The 18,380-nt window shown below is 31.3% G+C and overlaps 2 protein-coding genes across 17 annotated transcripts; both read right to left on the bottom strand.

Moving 5' to 3' along the window:
• Positions 1-1,280: 1,280 nt before the first annotated feature.
• On the bottom strand, positions 1,281-8,176 carry LOC107915093 (DEAD-box ATP-dependent RNA helicase 15). 16 transcript variants are annotated; one of them, XR_005919714.1, is made up of 9 exons: positions 7,636-8,044; positions 7,418-7,518; positions 6,689-6,724; positions 6,532-6,595; positions 6,382-6,445; positions 5,489-5,547; positions 4,939-4,974; positions 2,585-4,368; positions 1,281-1,726 (listed from the first exon to the last, which is right to left on the bottom strand). XR_005919714.1 is itself a non-coding variant. In XM_041103244.1 (7 exons), exons 2-6 carry the CDS (start codon positions 7,746-7,748, stop codon positions 5,509-5,511), a joined length of 381 nt encoding a protein of 126 aa, XP_040959178.1. In that variant the 5' UTR covers positions 7,749-7,877; positions 8,065-8,176; the 3' UTR covers positions 1,281-4,974; positions 5,489-5,508. The 16 variants fall into 16 exon arrangements, 6 of the variants coding, with proteins under 6 accessions (XP_040959178.1, XP_040959177.1, XP_016699701.1 ...); XR_005919713.1 differs by having other exon boundaries at positions 2,585-2,657; XR_005919718.1 differs by lacking the exon at positions 6,689-6,724 and adding an exon at positions 8,065-8,176 and having other exon boundaries at positions 1,281-4,368; positions 7,636-7,877.
• An 8,048-nt stretch (positions 8,177-16,224) lies between these two features.
• LOC107915090 (major pollen allergen Bet v 1-A) lies at positions 16,225-17,123 on the bottom strand. Its single transcript, XM_016844207.2, has 2 exons — positions 16,855-17,123; positions 16,225-16,762 (listed from the first exon to the last, which is right to left on the bottom strand). The coding sequence occupies exons 1-2, from the start codon at positions 17,033-17,035 to the stop codon at positions 16,464-16,466; spliced, it is 480 nt and encodes a 159-aa protein (XP_016699696.1). The 5' UTR covers positions 17,036-17,123; the 3' UTR covers positions 16,225-16,463.
• Between the last annotated feature and the right edge of the window lie 1,257 nt (positions 17,124-18,380).

The raw sequence follows: 18,380 nt of genomic DNA, 5'->3' as shown, positions 1-18,380 counted from the left end.
GTTAAAAGAATGGTTAATAAATACTTAAGGCATAGATGAAAATTTTGGTTTTTGTAACTTGCCTAATAAAGTACCCAATTGCCTACTTAGTTACTAATCGTAATATGTAAGATGGTTGGTTTGAGCATGTAATGAACTTTCAAATTTGTGATTTTTGACTGTTTGGATAGAAGTACCGATACTAGGGACCAAGGTATCGATACTTGACCAAATGAATAGTTTTCTAAATGGATAAAATGTCAATTTGGTATCGATACTTGTAACAAGTATCGATACTTAATTGTTAGCTTCGATAATTATTATCAAGGTATGATAAAATATTTTGAACCATAATTTTTAGGTTTTGGCATAATACAAAAATGATATCGATAGCATTCATTAAGTATCGATACCAAATTTTCAAGGTTTTGAAAATTTTACAATTTGGTCCTTATTCATACTCACATATATTATTTTATCTTTTTAGGCTTGATTTAGTCCCTGTATTACTCTTAATTTTTATTACTCAAGTATTTGGATAGTTTGATGTTATTTAAATTGAATGGAATAATTTTTGTTTGAATGTTCGAATTTATGTAGCAGCATCCTGAAATTTGGATCCAACGACCGGACTGGGTAAGGGCTATTACAAATGTCTTGGTTTAACAATATTTGTTTTAGTACGGTGTGATGTGTCATGAAACTAACTAAAAATTTGACTAAGGTAAGTAAACCTATCAGTTAATAATATAGCTGCAGTGAACAAAGATATCGTTCCCACGAGGACTACAAGTACTAGTAATTATCGTCTTTCTATTATTTAACCCAACAATTTGAATGATTGATTAAAAATAAAATTAACTAATTTTAGTAACTAACGAATGTGACAAAGAACAAATCACTAAAATAATCGAATAACAACCAAGAAATGAAACAATACCCAGGAAAAAATCCGCCTAGATTTCATTTGTCACTACCAATCTAAATTACGCAATTTCTTTACTTAAGACATTGATCAGTAGAAATCCCTAAATTATGCTAATATCTCTTTCGAGCATAAAAGCAACTAACTCTAGGTTGATTAATTAATTTTTTTCTAATTAAAACCTATGTTATTGGATTAACTCATGCTATGGATTCCCCTATTAGATTTGACTCTAATTCGGTAAATTTATGTTGTTCTATTTCTAGGATTGCAAGTAACTCCACTCAATTATGCAATATCAAATCTTAAACGGGGTATATTCAACCACCAATTTAAGCACATTAGAAATATCAAACCAATAATTAAGCACACATACTAAGAACAAGAAACTAAATATTTATAACCGACAAAATCAATCATAGGGTTCATCTCCCTAGGTAATTAGAAAATTAATTCATGCTTCAAAATTTATAAACGAAAGAGACAAAGAAACTCGTGATAACTTCCTAAGAAATCAACTAGGAATCTTCAATCTTGATAAAATTTGCTTCCAAGTCAGCTTCAATTGTGTTTTCGAGTTGTTTTCTTGAATATTCTCTAACAGCTCACTCATATCTTCTTATTTTTATCATATTTACATATTAGAATGCACGAAAAACCTAAAAATCATGATTTTCCAAAGTTGGTTTGAAATCCCCTGAAATCAAAACGACTTACCACATGCTCATGTGGGTCACACGATTGTGTGGAATGGTCCAACCCTTGGGGCTCTTGTAGCTTGCTCCGATACTTCGATTTTCGCTCTTTTTGCTCCCAAGTTCTCTATTAAGCATCAATATATGAATTTAAAGGACTAAAACCATAAAGTTCACAATTAACATAGGATAATCACCCAAAAACGCAATAAGAATGAGGTTAAAACATGTTGCTTTTAGCACTTATCACAGTGGCATGCTTAACATGCATTCAGTAAACAATATTAGTGGTATGCTTTGGATACATTCAATAAAACAGTACTGGTGACATGGTTTATATGCAATGAATAAGAACAATAACATTTAATGGCATGTGTACATACAACATTATACAATTGAACCAATAGCATGCTATACGTGCATTCAATATGCAACACAGCAGACATGCTTACATTTAGTCGGTAACAATAACAAATAGGACACTTAAGAACACAAGTCACGAAATGGCATGCATTTAGCCAACCAATAGAACAACACACAATCAGCCCACATGTAACATACTTACATAATCGATTTCCTCATTTTAAGGCCCTGTAACATTCGACCATTTACTAGTGGGTCACTTAGTGCTTTCGACCAAATTATGACTACATACCATAATCGACCACTTCATGGACGGCATAATGCCATTTGGCCATGCGTTGGAATTACACACAACATTCGGCCAACTTGTGAATAATCATACAACTTACAGTAAACATGAAAACATACAAAATCTAGGGCACACACCTTGTATTTGCAAATCTGTAGCACTACTAAAAAATTTGCAAATTTGATGCCTTAGATCTAAACATATCTAGATCAGATTTGTACACAACATGAACGAAATTTAATTAAAACCAGCCTTTAAACACCTCTGTAGGGCTCGGCCAAAATGAGTATTAACAGTGGCCAATCAGTTCCAACTTTCGGGACCTCTACTTACTCTATTTCAAAATATAACGAAGATACAAATGAGGTCCGATGTCACTACTAATTCGAGAAGTTTGGATTCGATCCTTCAACATTTAAAACACACAAAAGTTAGTATGTAAAATTCAACCAAGGCACAAGCACAATTGGCCACAATAGAATAAAAAGAAATGAAGAAAACGATGTAGATCGTGTTAAAAATCAGCACTTACACTTCACAAACTTTAGATCTATCATGAATAGTGATCACAAAATTAAAAACAACACTAAAAATAGCCTAGGGGGATTCAGCCAAAGATGGTAAAAATCAATAGCCAAAAATGAAGAAAAAAATGAGAAGATTAGGGCATAGAGAGGCGGTAATGCAAGAAAAATTGCAACAACAAAGGGCTTAAATGTGCGGCAATAGGAGAAAAATAGAAGCAATAGGTAGCAAAGAAGAGTAGCAAAATAATGAATAAAAGGGTGAAACTAAGGAGGGAAACAAAGGAAAATAACACCACCAATAGAAAAGGAGAGGGGCAGCACGACAATGGTGGATCCATTGGATATAGTTGGCATGACATAGGATTTGTGAGTACTCCCCATTGTTTGAGTTATTGTGAGCATATGGCTCTTGGTGGACTGATTTGTTTGGAGTAGATAAGGGAGTGCTGAGCTTGAGTCTCCACTCATCGGGTTATTTGAGGCGCTATAAGGGAGTGTGTTGCTTCAGCCCACTCAATTCGGAGTACTATATTTGATTTGTGAGAGTTCAGATATCCGTTTATCTAATGTATAATCACATGTTTGCTTATTGCCATGGATGTATTATGCCAATATAATTGATTGGTTGTGCCAATATAATTGAATGTTTATGTGTTAAAAGATTATTTTACTTGCCATGAAAATTTTGATTCTTAATTCTTGAAATAGCATGTGATGTTATAGTGAAATGTTAACATGTTGTGGCTGAAAATTTGATGCTTAATTTCTTTGATTTATACATAATTGGGTGCAAATTACTTGATGTTTTTACTATCATTCACTGATCTTTTTGAGCTCACACCTTTAAATTTCGTACAGAGAATTTTCGGGTTTAAGGAGTCAAGAAGCGAGTGCGAGGGCAATCCAAGAATAAGGCTTTGTAGTGGCTTAAAAATTTGATTTAGAGACTATAGAGGGACATTGTGATGCTTTTGGGACTAGTGTTATTTTACTTGTAATGGACATTGGACATTAAATTTTGGACTTTAATTTTGAAAATTTTATAATTTCTTTAATACATGATTTTATGTTTAATTGATGTTTGATTTATGGTATGTTGATGAGTGTTCGTACGGTGCTTGATAACACGGTGTATGAAGAATGTATTTTATACTAATAATGTTTAATTGAAGCTTAAACAATTACATCTTTAATTGTTATACTAACAATGCTTAGTAAACAACAAATATGTTGATGAGTGTTCGTATGGTAGTTGATAACATGGTGTATTAAGTATGCACTACACCAAAACAGGCTTTTAGCGGCGCTTTTTTAGGCCTTTACTAAAAGTATTTGCGGCACTTTAAGAAGCGCCAGACAAAACGCCGCTAAAGAACGCATCGCTAACTTTAGCGGCGTTTTTAGAAACAAACGCCGCTAAAGACCAAGACCTTTAGCGGCGCTTTTCCCACAAACGCCGCTAAATACCAAGACCTTTAGCGGCGCTTTTCCCACAAAACAATGAGCCTTAGAAAAAAAACAATGAGCCTTAGAAAAAAAACTTTTGAGCATGGCTTCGAATTTGAACCACAAATTTGGCTCCTACATGCTCTGCATGAAAATAAGAGTAACTTAATTTGTTCAAACCGTAGTGAACATGGCAAAGATAAGTAAATCAGTTCAACTTTTAATATTGTTTTATAATGTTATAGTAAATTAGGTGTCTTATAATGTTATAGTAAATTATTAAAAAATACATCTAAAAAAAATAATATCTCAACTTTTTAAGATTGTTTGTGGAATAAAAAAATGTACACTACTGATATATCTACTCACTTAAGTCAATATAGGTGGAAAGTATTCATCAATATAAATTTAAAATATTAGAACATATCATGCTTAAATTTCGATTAAACCCTTAAGCCTATATTCTTAAATTCCAATTACCATCAACAATTGCAGAATCTCCTAATTAGCTTCTTTGTAGAATATTTGAACATGATATTCCATAGTCAGAATACATACATTAACGGCTTAAATCAAAGTATTAGAACATATCATGCTTAAAGATAATAATTAGATTTATCTAAAATCAAGCCCGATTTAACTAGTACTAAGTAAACCTATTTCAAGTTTTTTTTTTTCTGGGCAGCCCAATTTTTGGAAAAATTTAGAACAAACCTGAGGTAAGCATAAGTGAAAGTTATGGGATCCTTTCTGCCATGTAGAAAACATAAAACATTAGTTCAGAGAAGATATATACAATTAAAAATACAATAAATAATAAAACAGAAGAGTAATTTTACTATTGCAGTGTACATTCATCAAAAAAAATTACTAAGATATCCGTGATAATCAGACAAAGGGAACATCTCAAAATTTTCATAACCATTTAATTAATTTCTATATTCATTATATCTCTATAATAGTAGTTTTGAAGTTTCTGAAAATCGAGTTAATACTGATAACTTTTTCAAGACTTACAATTAAATAAGCCACCATTTGTTCAACTATGTTAAACAATAACCTATGGTACAACACAGTGATGTAACAAGAAAGAACATAATATGCACAGCAGCACATACATAGATGCAGATAGGTTATGAAAGAATCAGCATGGATTAAGATTGTCTTTTTGAATTTTTCTAATTCTAGACAATTCACTAACAAAAAAAGATGAAGAAAAGTATTCAACAACTGTGAAAAAGAAAGAAGCAAGGGAGTAACACACCTTGTACAAACAATCCAATATCAGAAGATCCAATTGGCCACTGCCGCTTTTGGAAATAACTGTGAACATAATATTCTGATCAAACACAATTCATGACATAACATATTTTACCATGAAAACAAAAATCACAAACAAACAATTCATAAAAGTGAGAAAACATGTGCTTTCTTTTCACCAAGTTGCACTCAATATCAAGAGATCAGAGTAAATGAGTAATGAGATGATCCCAAACTCTTATCTTTTGAATTTTTAGTCAAGTCATAAAGAGGTTTCCTGTTTGTGAACAGTGCAGAGAAGCACTTTCATTAAGGTTGATATAGAACTGCAACAGCATGTTCATGAGTCCAAAAAATCTGCAGTTCATACAGTAATCAGTACTAGTTTTGGAATTACATTCATCAACAGAAGAGATTATATTTGTAAAAAAAAAAAAAGCACAAAGCCATCATATACATCAACAAACTCGCATTCTCAAATAAATTGTAGAAAATAAGTGGAAAATAAATTGTAGATGTAAAGCATGGGAAGAAAGTGATCTGAGATTACGCATTCTCAAATGATCAAAATAATGCAGGTCAGACTGTTGATTTTCATATGCTGCCTGCATTCTTTCAGGATCTAAAACACTTAGCAATCAATAATACCAAACCACGAGAAAGGATGCAGATTAATTGAGACAGAATCTTGCAAAATTAATCGTAAGTATATTTCATGTTCTTGTGGGGAAAAAATTATCTCCCTGCAGAGTAGCAACTATAAACCTATAGTTGGAAAAATGTAAAACATGAGGATTGGAAAAAATGGTTACTCAAAGGTACTACCCTTCCTAATGAAAGATGAACTGTTAAATACATGCAGAAATGAACCTTTCAACACATACAGAAAGAACTTACTTTTCCCATAATCCACTTAACGAATCCACCAAACAAACTCCGACAAGCACTGCCTGAACCTTTCCTACAAAATATTTTTATAAAATCAATAAATCATCAATTGAATTACAACTAAAATTCTTGCATCTCTATAAGTAAAAAAGGCCATACCTAGCTATAGCAGAAAGTTGACTCTCATCTTCACTGACATTCATAAGCTTTGCAAGTGCAAAAACTGCATCAAACACAAAACCATTAGTCCTATAAACTGTATTAAACAACAAAGTAAAAAAGATAAAGAAGGTTAAAGGGTCTGCAGAAGGCTAACTGAATTTATTCCACTGCATAGCATGGTTTGTATTAACTTCATTGATCAGATTCAAAGAACAACATATAATCAGTAACTAACTGAATTTATTTCTTAAACACCGAAAGCAACATTTGATATGGCAAATCTGTTAAAGGATAGAGAAAGTAATACTTGGTAAGAATGAATTCAGTGATGAAATGGCACTGAAACACCCTCAACTGGCATGCTAATTCCAAAGAATAAATTCAAGACTCTAAAACCCACCTGGTATGCTAGTTCTCTAGTCTGACATAGAACAAGTGCAGCAACTTGCCCAGCCAAATTAAGTTAGAATGAAGCATATTCATATATAAACTGTATTCTGTCGTAGGCAAGTCCAATTAACTTAGAATGAATGAATTATTACAAATTTTATTAAAAACAGTATGTATATATATATATATAAAAAAAGAGTTTAAATGAACAGTTTGAATCAACAGAAAAGAAAAGCTATGATAATTTTGAAGACTTTCACGCCTAGATAAATTAAGTTGAAAAAAAATAATTTCAAGGCAAAGTATTTCAAAGATTACTACAAAGCATATCCTGTAACAACAAATGCTTCATCCAAAACAGTAAATCAAAATAATAAAGCACCAAACCTGTACACTGCCCACCATTATAAGTCACTAAAAGCAAGAAAAACAAAAATGACTTAATTCATGGAATTCACGAATGTTAACATCAGACATGAGTTTAAAACTTTACCTTCGGAAGGATGTTCAAAACCAGAATCCACAATAGATCGAAGCAGCTCTGGTTTCAGCAGAAAGTCTCTGAATCCCGAACTATGAATTCCAACATACCCCCTACACCACATAAAATGAAATGAAACAAATTAAAATCAAATTGCTTTACACTAAAACTAGCAGATTATATTAGAACATTGTTTTCCTTAAAAATATGTATAAATTAAAATGACTAACTTCTTAGCAGAATCAGCAGCCTTAGTGCAGGCAGAGTCAGGGGCTTTTTCATCTTCTTCTTCGTAGTCGATAAGCTCTTCCTCGTAGGCGTCGTTGTCCTTTATCTCCCCCATTCTAATCAACCAATAAAATGAAACAAAATAATAACGAATTCATAGTTGGGAAAGGGATATAATTTCCATTATCTCTCTTCTCAACTTTTTGTTTATCTCCTTCAACCTCCTGTAATTCTCTTCCATTCCCTGCAAAAACACACACAAAAATGGAATAAAGAACAACAACAGAACCCCACAAAGCTTAAAAACTAAATTGTAAACCTCATGGAGAGAAAAAGAAAAGGTTTAGGGATTTGAACGGTATTAGGAGATGTTGGGGCAAAGGAACTCATGGAATTTTGAGATTAAAAGGGAAAAAGAATTAAGTACAAACCTTTATTTGGGGTATTTAGGGCGGGCGATGGAGATGAGAAGAAGAGGGAGTAACGAGCGGGTAACCAAAATTTTTTTTTTGTTGGGAGTGAGTGGGAAAAGCCGTAAAAAATCATTTTATTTTGTACAAAACGTCGTCGTTTTCCTATGCTAAAAATTATTTTAAAGTAAAATTATTTTTTGTGGCGTTTTTTATAAAAACGCCGTTATTGCTTACCTTTTACGGCTTTTTTCATAAAAAACGCCGCAAAAAATTATTTCATTTTAAATCTGTTAAATTTTTTTTAATTTAAACATCTAATTTTACGGTTAAAATTATCAATGTAGAAATTAGAAAATGATAAAATAATTTTGTAGTCTTTAATGTTTGTAATTTTTATTTATTTGGTCTTTTCTTTAAAAGTATATAAATATTATAAAAATAAAAGTTTAAAATCTTTTTAAAAATTTTAAAAAAATTTAAAATCTTTTAAAATTCCTTTTAAATTTTTAAATCACGAAAAATATAAAACCTTTCAATATTTAAAACAATATATGTTATTTACTCTTTAAATGATAATTAGAAATGTTCACTACCCATACAACCCACCTAGTCAAAAATATGGTTAGGCTTAGATTTATATTTTTTTTATTGTTTTTAAACAATGAAATGGGTGATTCAAGTAAAATGAGCTTGAAGTTGGAAAAGTTTTTAAAATTGGGCATTGGTAAGACCTAATCCATAAACCTTAAAATGGTGACACCTAAACTTTAAACTCTAAACCATGCATTGTAACAGTCAAATCATTAACGCTAAACTGTAAACCATAAACATCAAGCCCTAAAACAGTAAATTTGATCATTATCTTATAAGCCGTAAACACTAACCTCATATTAACACTAAAATGTAAACTCTAAACCTTAAACCCCAATCCCCAAGCCCTAAACCTAAACCCTAAACCCTGAACTCAAAACTGAAATCCTAAAATAATAAACATTATGATGATATTTATTCATCATTACCCACTAACCCGACCCAAATCCAAATTCAAACCCTACCCTGCTCTGCTCATTTTGTTTTCCCAACCCTAGACCTCAGCACTCAACACTCACCCACCCTAACGAAGTACCCAACGTAATTCGATTAATGATTGCAAATATAAGATATTTTCTTTCTTTTGCAATTGGGCTATTTAGATAAATTAGACCTACTTGTTCACCATTACCACTATACCGCCTGAAGCAGCATTCGGCTCTAGACTCGAGACCCAGCTAACACTTTTTGTTATCAAGAAAAAACAAACAACCTTTTCTTTTCGGGAGCAAATCGTCCAACTAACCCCACCGACTCTACTAGCTAAATTGAATCCCAACTTCACTTAATTATTTTCTAAAATTCAATATTTAATAAATTTTATTCAAATTTCAATGTTTATAATATTTTCCTATAACCCTTTCTCAGCCTAAAAAACCTAGTATTAATTTCTAGTGGGTATTAGACCAAGTAACAACCTCATTTGTCCCTTTTCATTCATTTTCAGTTCTTTCTCTTGGTGCTATTAGGTCATTCTTGTGTTCATGTTTGATTAACTAAATATAAAATTATTTTTGGTAATAAAATTATAAATATATAATATTATTTATCACGATATTTGGTGTTTTATATTACTTTCTTTGATTATTTATTTAGTCGAACTATCAAAATTTATTATTCTTATAAAAAATTATTATATTTTTTATTCTTTACAACACAACAATTTAAGTTTTATGATATTTTATTTTACTCATAATTTAATATATTTTTCTAGTAAAGTAGTTTAAATAAACTGTGATTGAAAAATAATAATAAATAGTTAGGAGTTAGGACTTCTCTTTAATAAAAACATTTTGTATTAAACAATATTATTTGTTATCATTTAAATGTAAATTTGACCAATATATAATAAATACAACGAAATATTAATTTTTCAACTTATAATAAAAAATATAATTGAAAAATTACTTCAGAATATATCAAAGATTGAGATAATTGAAATGGTTTTAGATTTTATTATTAGCGGCGCATTTTCAAAAACGCCACTAAAGGCCCGAGCATTAGCGGCGCTTTTGAAAAAATGCCGCTAAAAGACCGAGCATTAGCGGCGCTTTTGAAAAAACGCTGCTAAAAGCGTCGCTAAATGCCCAAAAACTTTGAAAACGGCATCGTTGGGCTTAGGTTTTTGCGGTGCTTTTTGGAAAACGCCGCTAATGCTTATTTTTAACGGCGTTTTTCAATATGCGCCGCTAATGCTCGATATTTAGTGGCGTTTTTGTAAAAGTGCCACTAATGCTTGATTTTTAGTGGCGTTTTTTGTCCAAACGCCGCTAAAAATGCCGCTAAAAGCCTATTTTGGTGTAGTGATGTATGTTGATGAGTGTTCATAAGGTGGCTGATAACAGGGTGTATGAAGCTTGTGTGAATTAATTGGTGTTTACTAAGCATGTAATTAGGTGATAAATTTTGATTAATTGTTGCATATTTGTTGTATAAATTAAATTGGAGATGTGTAGATGTTTATGGTAATGAATTGTAGCTATTTCAAGTTTAATGAGTAATTAAAATATGTAAAATTGGGTAATTATAGCTATTTCAAGTTTAATGGGTAAGTAAAATATGTAAAATCGGGTAATTAAAATGAATTTTTGACAAAATAGGTGCAGTGGTTTGCACACGAATGTGTGGGTTTTGGGGGGTTTGATTTTTCATTTTTGTAATCTAGAATTCTAATTTGCTTAATATATAATGTAGTCCTTAAAATTGATTAGAATAATTGAAGCCTTTAATGATAGGGAAAGTTGGTAACATTTTTGGATTAGACTTGTAACTGTTAATATTTGGTAGAAGCACTCTTAATTTTTAATTTGGAAAATGTACTAAAAGTTTGTAAAAGTTATGATTTAGTCCTTAATAATAAAACTTGAACTAGACATAGTAAATGAACTCGAATTAAGCTAAAATTTTTAGGGCTTACATAATTTAACTAGAAGAATGTCGGTAACTATTTAGATTTAAAACTAGGATAATTTAACCTTAGGTGGTAAAATGACCAAAGTACCCTTAGGTTTTAATACTTAAGAAAATGTTTAAAAATGATTCACAAATTGCTTTTGCATTAATAAATGATAGTTAATTAGTCATATATAAGGTGTTACAAGGTTGGGGGTGTGCGTTGAGTGGTTTTTAGCTGGAGAGTTGCTTCGATGGCTAATGTAATGCTTCGAATTCGGGCTGGTCTGTCCCGGTCGGGTTTGGGATGTCACAAGAAGGAAACAAAGCAAAATGGTACCACCAATGGAGAATGAGAGGGGCAACATATCAATGGTGATAAAACTACATTTTGGGGCAACACGACAATGGTGATAAAACTTGATTGTGATATGGTTTGAAATTCTTGTTGGTATGATTATAGCAAAAAATATGTTTAGTTGGAAAACATGTGCATTTTGTAGATGGATTAAATCATGCATTGGTAATTTGAAATGGCATTTTGAGTATGTATATAATATGCTTTTGAAGTTTATATGGTATGCCCATAAGTTTTGATAAGTGTGTGTGTTTGGTGATTAATAGAGTGAACGTTGTGATATATAAATATATAATGTTTAGATTAATTGAAATGTTTCTCTTTGTTTTATATGTCATTGAGGTGCCTTGAGGCATATTGGTTAGAATTAGGATAATGGTACATTTTTTTGTATGCTTTTGGTGCATTTTGAATAGGTTGAAAGAATGGTTAAGTAAATACTTAAGGCATAGATGAAAATTTTGGTTTTTTTAACTTCCCTAATAAAGTACCCAATTGCCTACTTAGTTACTAATCGTAATAGGTAAGATGGTTAATGGATCATGGAATATTTGTAATGGATTGAATGAGTTTTATGCATATCATAAGTGCACCAATATGTATCTATGAATTAAAATATAGGTTTGAGCATGAAATGAACTTTCAAACTTGTGATTTTTGACCATCTCGATAAACGTATCAATACCAGAGACCAAGGTATCGATACTTGACCAAATGTCAATTTCGTACCGATACTTGTAATAAGTATCGATACCTAATTCTTAACTTCGATACTTATTCTCAGGGTATCGATAAAATGTTTTGAACCATAATTTTTTGGTTTTGAAAGAATACCAAAATGGTATCGATACCAAATTTTCAAGGTTTTGAAAATTTTACAGTTTGTTCCTTATTCCTGCTCACATCTATTATTTTATCTTTTTAGGCTTGATTTTTCCTTGTATTATTCTTAATTTTTATTACTCAACTATTGGGATAGTTTGATGTTGTTATTTGAATTAAATGGCATAATTTTTGTTTAAATGTTTGGATTTATGTGGTAGCATCCTGAAATTCAGATCCAACGACCGAACCGGGTAAGAGGTGTTACAAATGTCATGCATTAACAGTATCGATTTTAGTACAGTGTGATGCATAGCAAAACATTTAAAAATTTGACTAAGGCAATTGCACCTATCATTTAATAGTATAGCTACGGTGAACAAAGATATTGTTCCCACGAGGACTACAAGTACTAGTAATTACCGTCTTTCTATTACTTAACCCAATAATTCAAATGATTGGTTAATAGTAAAATTAACTAATTCTATTAACTAATGAATACGAAAAAAAACAAATCAAAAAAATAATCGAATAACAACCAAGAAACAAAACAATACCTAAGAAAGAATCCACCTAGATTTCATCTGTCACTACCAATCTAAATCGTGCAATTTCTTTACTTAACACCTTGATCCGTAGAAATCCCAAAATTATGCTAATATCTCTTTCAAGCATAAAATCAACTGACTCTAAGTTGATTAATTAATTTTTTTCTAATTAAAACCCCTATTATTGCATTAACTCATGCGATGGATTCTCATATTAGATTTGACTTTAATCCAGTAGATTTATGTCATCCTAATTCTAGAATTGCATGCAACTCCACTCAATTACGCAAGATCTAATCTTAAACGGGGTCTATTCAACCACTGATTTAAGGATATCGAACATGGATTAATACTCTAGAAATATCAAACCATGAATGAAGCACTCATAATTGAGAATAAGAAACTAAATAATTTTTGTGTAAAATAAAAATTAAATGACAGAATCCATCATAGGGTTCATCTCCCGAGGTATTTAAAAATTAGTTCATGCTTGAAAATTTATATTCGAAAGAAACAAAGAAACTCGTGATAACTTCCTAAGAAATGAACTGGGAATCTTCAGTCTTGACAGAAATTTACTTCCAAGTCGGCTTCAATGGTGTTTCTCGAGTTGTTTTCTTAAATATTCTTTGACGACTCACTCCGATCTTCTTATTGTTGTCATATATACATCTTAGAATGCTCAAAAAACCTAAAAAATCATATTTTTTCTAAGTTCAGTATGAAATCCCGTGAAATCGACATAGCCAACCACACGCTCGTGTCGGTCACATGGTTGTGTGGAATGGTCTAGCTCGTGTAGCTTTTGTAGCTTGCTCCAATGATCTAGTTTTCACTCCTTTTTCTCCCAAGTGCTATATTAAGCATCAAAACATGAATTTAAAGGATTAGGAGTATAATATTCACAATTATCATCGAATAATCACCCAAAAACACATTAAGAATGAGGTTAAAACTTGTTACTTTTAGGACTAATCACGGTGGCATGCTTTACATGCATTCAGTGAGAACGGTAACATTTAATGGCATGCATACAAGCAACATTATACAATACAATCAATAACATGTTATACATGCCGCTCAATAGACAACATAGTAGACATGCTTACATGAAGTCGGTAACAATAATGAATAGCATACTTAACAGTACAAGTCACGAAATGGCATGCATTTAGCTAAATAATAGAACAACACACAATCAGCCCATATGTAAGATACTTACACAATCAGTTACCTCATTTTAAGGCCCTATAACATTCAGCCATTTACTAGTGGTTCACTTAGTGCTTTCGGCTAACTTATGACTACTTACCAGAATTGACCACTTCATGGATGGCATAATGCGTTTCGACCATGTGTTGAGATTACACACTACATTCAATCAACTTCTGAATAATCATACAACTTATATTAGACTCCAAAACATAAAAAAGTTAGGACCCACACCTTGTATTCGCAAAACCACAGCACTACTCAAAAATCCTCAACTTTCATGCCTTAAATCTAAACAAATCTAGATCGAATCTGTACACAACATGAATAAAATTTGATTAAAAATAGCCTTTAGGCACCTCTATAAGGTTTGACCAAAACAAGTATTTATAGTAGCCAATCAATTCAAACTGTCGGGACCTCTACTTAATTTATTTCAAAATATAACGAAGATACGAACGAGTTCTGATGTCATTGTTGATTTGAGACATTTGGATTCAGTCCTTCAACATTTAAAACACATGAAAGTTAGTATGTAAAATTCGGCCAAAGCACAAGCACACTCGGCAACAACATGATAAAAAGAAACGAAGAAAATGATGTGGATCGCATTAAAAATCAGCAGTTAGGCTTCACCCGCTTTAGATCTATGATGAATAGTGATCACAGAATTAAAAAGAACACTAACAATAGCCTAGGGGAATTCGGTCAAAGGTGGTAAAAATAAACAACCAAAAATGAAGAAAAAGATGAGAAGATGAGGGCATAGAGAGGCAGTAATGCAAGAAAAATGGCAACAACAAAGGGCTTAAATGTGTGGCAATGGGAGGAGAAAAATGGAAGCAATGAACAGCAAAGAAAAGCAACAAAATAATGAGCAAAAGGGTGAAAGAGAGGAAGGAAACAAAGCAAAACAACACCACCAATAGAGAAGTAGAGGGGCAACACAACAATGGTGATAAAACTAGGTTATGAGGCAGCACAAGGTTGAAGAAAAGAGAGAAAAATTGAAAGAGTAGAGAGAAAATGAGAGGGTGGGATGACAAGAGAGAAAAACAAATGAAAAAAGCTGACAGAAAAGAAAAAATAGTATTTATACCTAGGGTACCTAGGTAGGGGTGGCACAAAAATAGGGATGAGAGAAAAAATAGCAAAAATTAAACATTATGCAAGGGAAGAAATTTGAACTGAAATCTTAAAGATAAATTTTCTATCTCTTAATTATCTTTTATCCATCAAACCAGTAACTCATTTTTTGAAATAATTATGCAAACTTAACAATAAAAATATAGATTGTTAGGGTAGTTTTACCATATTGGGATAATAACGGTTGTTTTGATTTGGAATAGTTTATTAAAAGATTTCAGATGCAAATAAATAGGCCGTTAATGTATAGTTTTTATAACACCAACAAAAATATCTTTCCAGATTCTCCTTATCTTATATGTTCATTAAAGTTTCTCAACCTTTGACTTTATAAAGGTAGTGACATATTCTCCTGAACAATAAGCTATTTTGATTAATCAACTATATGGATATTTAAGTCTCAAAAATGCATCTAATGCATGCGTACTTCAACCTCTATGCAAGAGTTGACTTATTTGTCTAAACCTAAAAATTCATATCATGTTTAAAAGAGTTTTAAGAGAAATATTAAGTTCAAAAATGAATTTAGCTTTAAAATATGAATGGAGCTTGAATTTTAACATACAAGACTCGAGCTTGGTTTGATCCATTTTTGAAGTTAAATTTTTTTTTATATATTATGTAATTTATAATGTGTAAAAGATTAAATATAATAATACTATAATTATTGAAGAATAACAAATTATTACTTTTCTTAAAAAATATGAAGAAGTTTCATCCGGAGTGATTAACTTTTTCTATTATAAATATGAACAAATTTTGTTAAAATTTGATATTTATATTTGAAATTGAAAATTTATATATATATTATTTAATATCATTTTAAGTCCGTTCGAAACTTAACACGACTATAAATACCTCCACATTTAATATTTTAAAATTATTTGATAATATTTAAAGAATCATAATCATAACCGATATTTTAATATTCTTTTATATAAAATGTTAGTAACCCTAATAAAAATAACATTAACTAAATTATGAGGTGGAAATTTTAGTCAAATTTACTTTAGGTTCATGTCTTGGAAATACTAGAGATTTGGAGTGTATTACTCCTTGTTTAACTCAAACGATATATGAAAAAATATTGCAGAATCCTTGCAAAATATATACCATTTAAAACCAAGTTTATATGCTTATTTTATTTCATTATTTATACCAAAGATGCTTCAACTCAAACTCTATATTAAAAATGAATTAAGATGACCAAAGTCTGATCACCATCACTTTTATTGGAATACTCCAAAGACAGTTTAGAGTTCAAGACGAAAATAAAATATCAAAACCACACCATTATAATCACACCACCCTTTAAAAGCATGCATGAGAATTCAAAGGAAGCTATATCTTTAGTTGCAGGCATCGGGGTTTGCCAAAAGATAAGCTTCAATAGCCTTGTAAACTACCTCACTCCCTTTAATGAGAGTCTTGATTTCATCTTCGGTGATTACATAGTCGCCAATGGTGTAATATTTTATTGAGCTCTTGCAAATGCTTCCTCCATCTGCAGCTGCCACAAACTGGTTCTCATAGCTGATTTTCTCAAGCTTGTCCCCTAAAGGCCCACCTTCAATCATACTGTAACTGTATGAAAAATTGTTTTCGTCGTGTCCCCCAATCTGGTGCTTCATATATTGGTATGGAAGGCCTAAGCAAAAAAATACTTGTTATTCGATATACTCGTGTTGAACACATTCAAAAAATAAAAAATAAAAAGATTGTGAAAGTTAAAGAACTAACCTTCAACAAAGGTGATCTTTACAATACTTCCAGGACTAGCATCACCTTCGAGCTCAACACTCTTGACTGCATGAGGGGCAGCCGTGGGCCAAACCTTGGCAGCTTCAAGAACAAAAGCCTTGAAAAGCCTGGCTGGAGCAATTGGGGAGGTTACCTCAAACTCATAACTCACAACACCCATGATTCTAATACTACTACTAGAGGTTTTGTTTCTAAGTTTAAACGGAGAGAAACAAATAAGAAAAATGGATGATTGAATGAGTGTTCTGAGGTGTGGTTTAAAATGGTATTTATAGACTGAAGCTTAAGCTTAAGAACAAAATTTATTTCAATTTTTAATAGGAGTTATATCCACTATAATTATTAATTTTCATTGAATTTGTAATAGTCAAGAAAGGCAAGCAGAATTTCTTGTTAAATATCCAATCGGTGACTTCAAATACTGCATCACTTTGGCTGTTACATATTCTTTTTCATGATTGTCTTGTTTTTAAATGCTTAGATGAATAAATATACGAAATAATGAAATGGGCTGATTGAGACTTTCCATTCAATTAATTCGTTAATTTACTGCAAACTGGCAGACGGTTGTTATACTGTTTAAATCAATCATTTTGCGTTAATTTATTATTGCGAGGATAATTTTCTTTTTCTATTTATTTATTTATTTTATTATTTAGGTTTGAAATTTGTAGTTTTTTTTTTTAAGATTGATTGTCCTTTCCGTTCGAATCTTGTTTTCTATTTGGGAATATAATGTACTTTGTCATTATGTTAAACACTTGTTAGTAGAATAATTATTTTGTATTATTATTTTATTATATCTTAAAAACATATCATTATCGCTCTAGACTTATTTGTAGAATATTTTTATTCTTTGATAGTGATTATTTTTATTAAATTCAAGGTAGATTGCATCAGTTACATAATTTTTAAAAAATAGCATATTATAAAATTGATATTGGAGCTCTATACTCGACTCGAGCTCAATCGAACATCTATTTTTAAGTTCAAGCTCAATTTAACTCTTTTACCAATTTTTATACTGAAGCTCGAACTCGAGCTCGAGGTTAACTCAATAATAAGCTTAAGGTTAATAATATATATTAAGGGTAATGATGTGATTTAATAATATAAAAACTTGAAGAGCTCAATAAGGATCGCAAGCTAGTCGAGTCAAGTATTATTAAGCTTGAATTTGACTTGATCGAACTGCTCGAGTTGGACTCGACAATTATCGAATTGAATTTTAATTTTTTAGTCGAATTTGAGTAGCTTGCGAGCACCTATCTCATTTTCACCCTTAGTCTTCACAATATATAAGTGAAAAAGACTTTCTAACATACTATATCTTTTACAATACCCCTCTGAGTTAACAAGAAAACTTGCACAAACAATGTCTCCTAAAGAACATAAGTTAAGGCTTGAATCATTCAGATACGCTTCCTTTTATAGCTTGATTCGATTTGATCATGAGTAAAGGGATGATGATTGTTTCGATTCCAATCCGAAGATCTCGTGCTAAG

The sequence above is a fragment of the Gossypium hirsutum genome, chromosome D10 (genome assembly GCF_007990345.1).
Source record: "Gossypium hirsutum isolate 1008001.06 chromosome D10, Gossypium_hirsutum_v2.1, whole genome shotgun sequence".
Taxonomy (NCBI): domain Eukaryota; kingdom Viridiplantae; phylum Streptophyta; class Magnoliopsida; order Malvales; family Malvaceae; genus Gossypium; species Gossypium hirsutum.
This window is presented reverse-complemented; position numbering and strand designations above follow the sequence as displayed.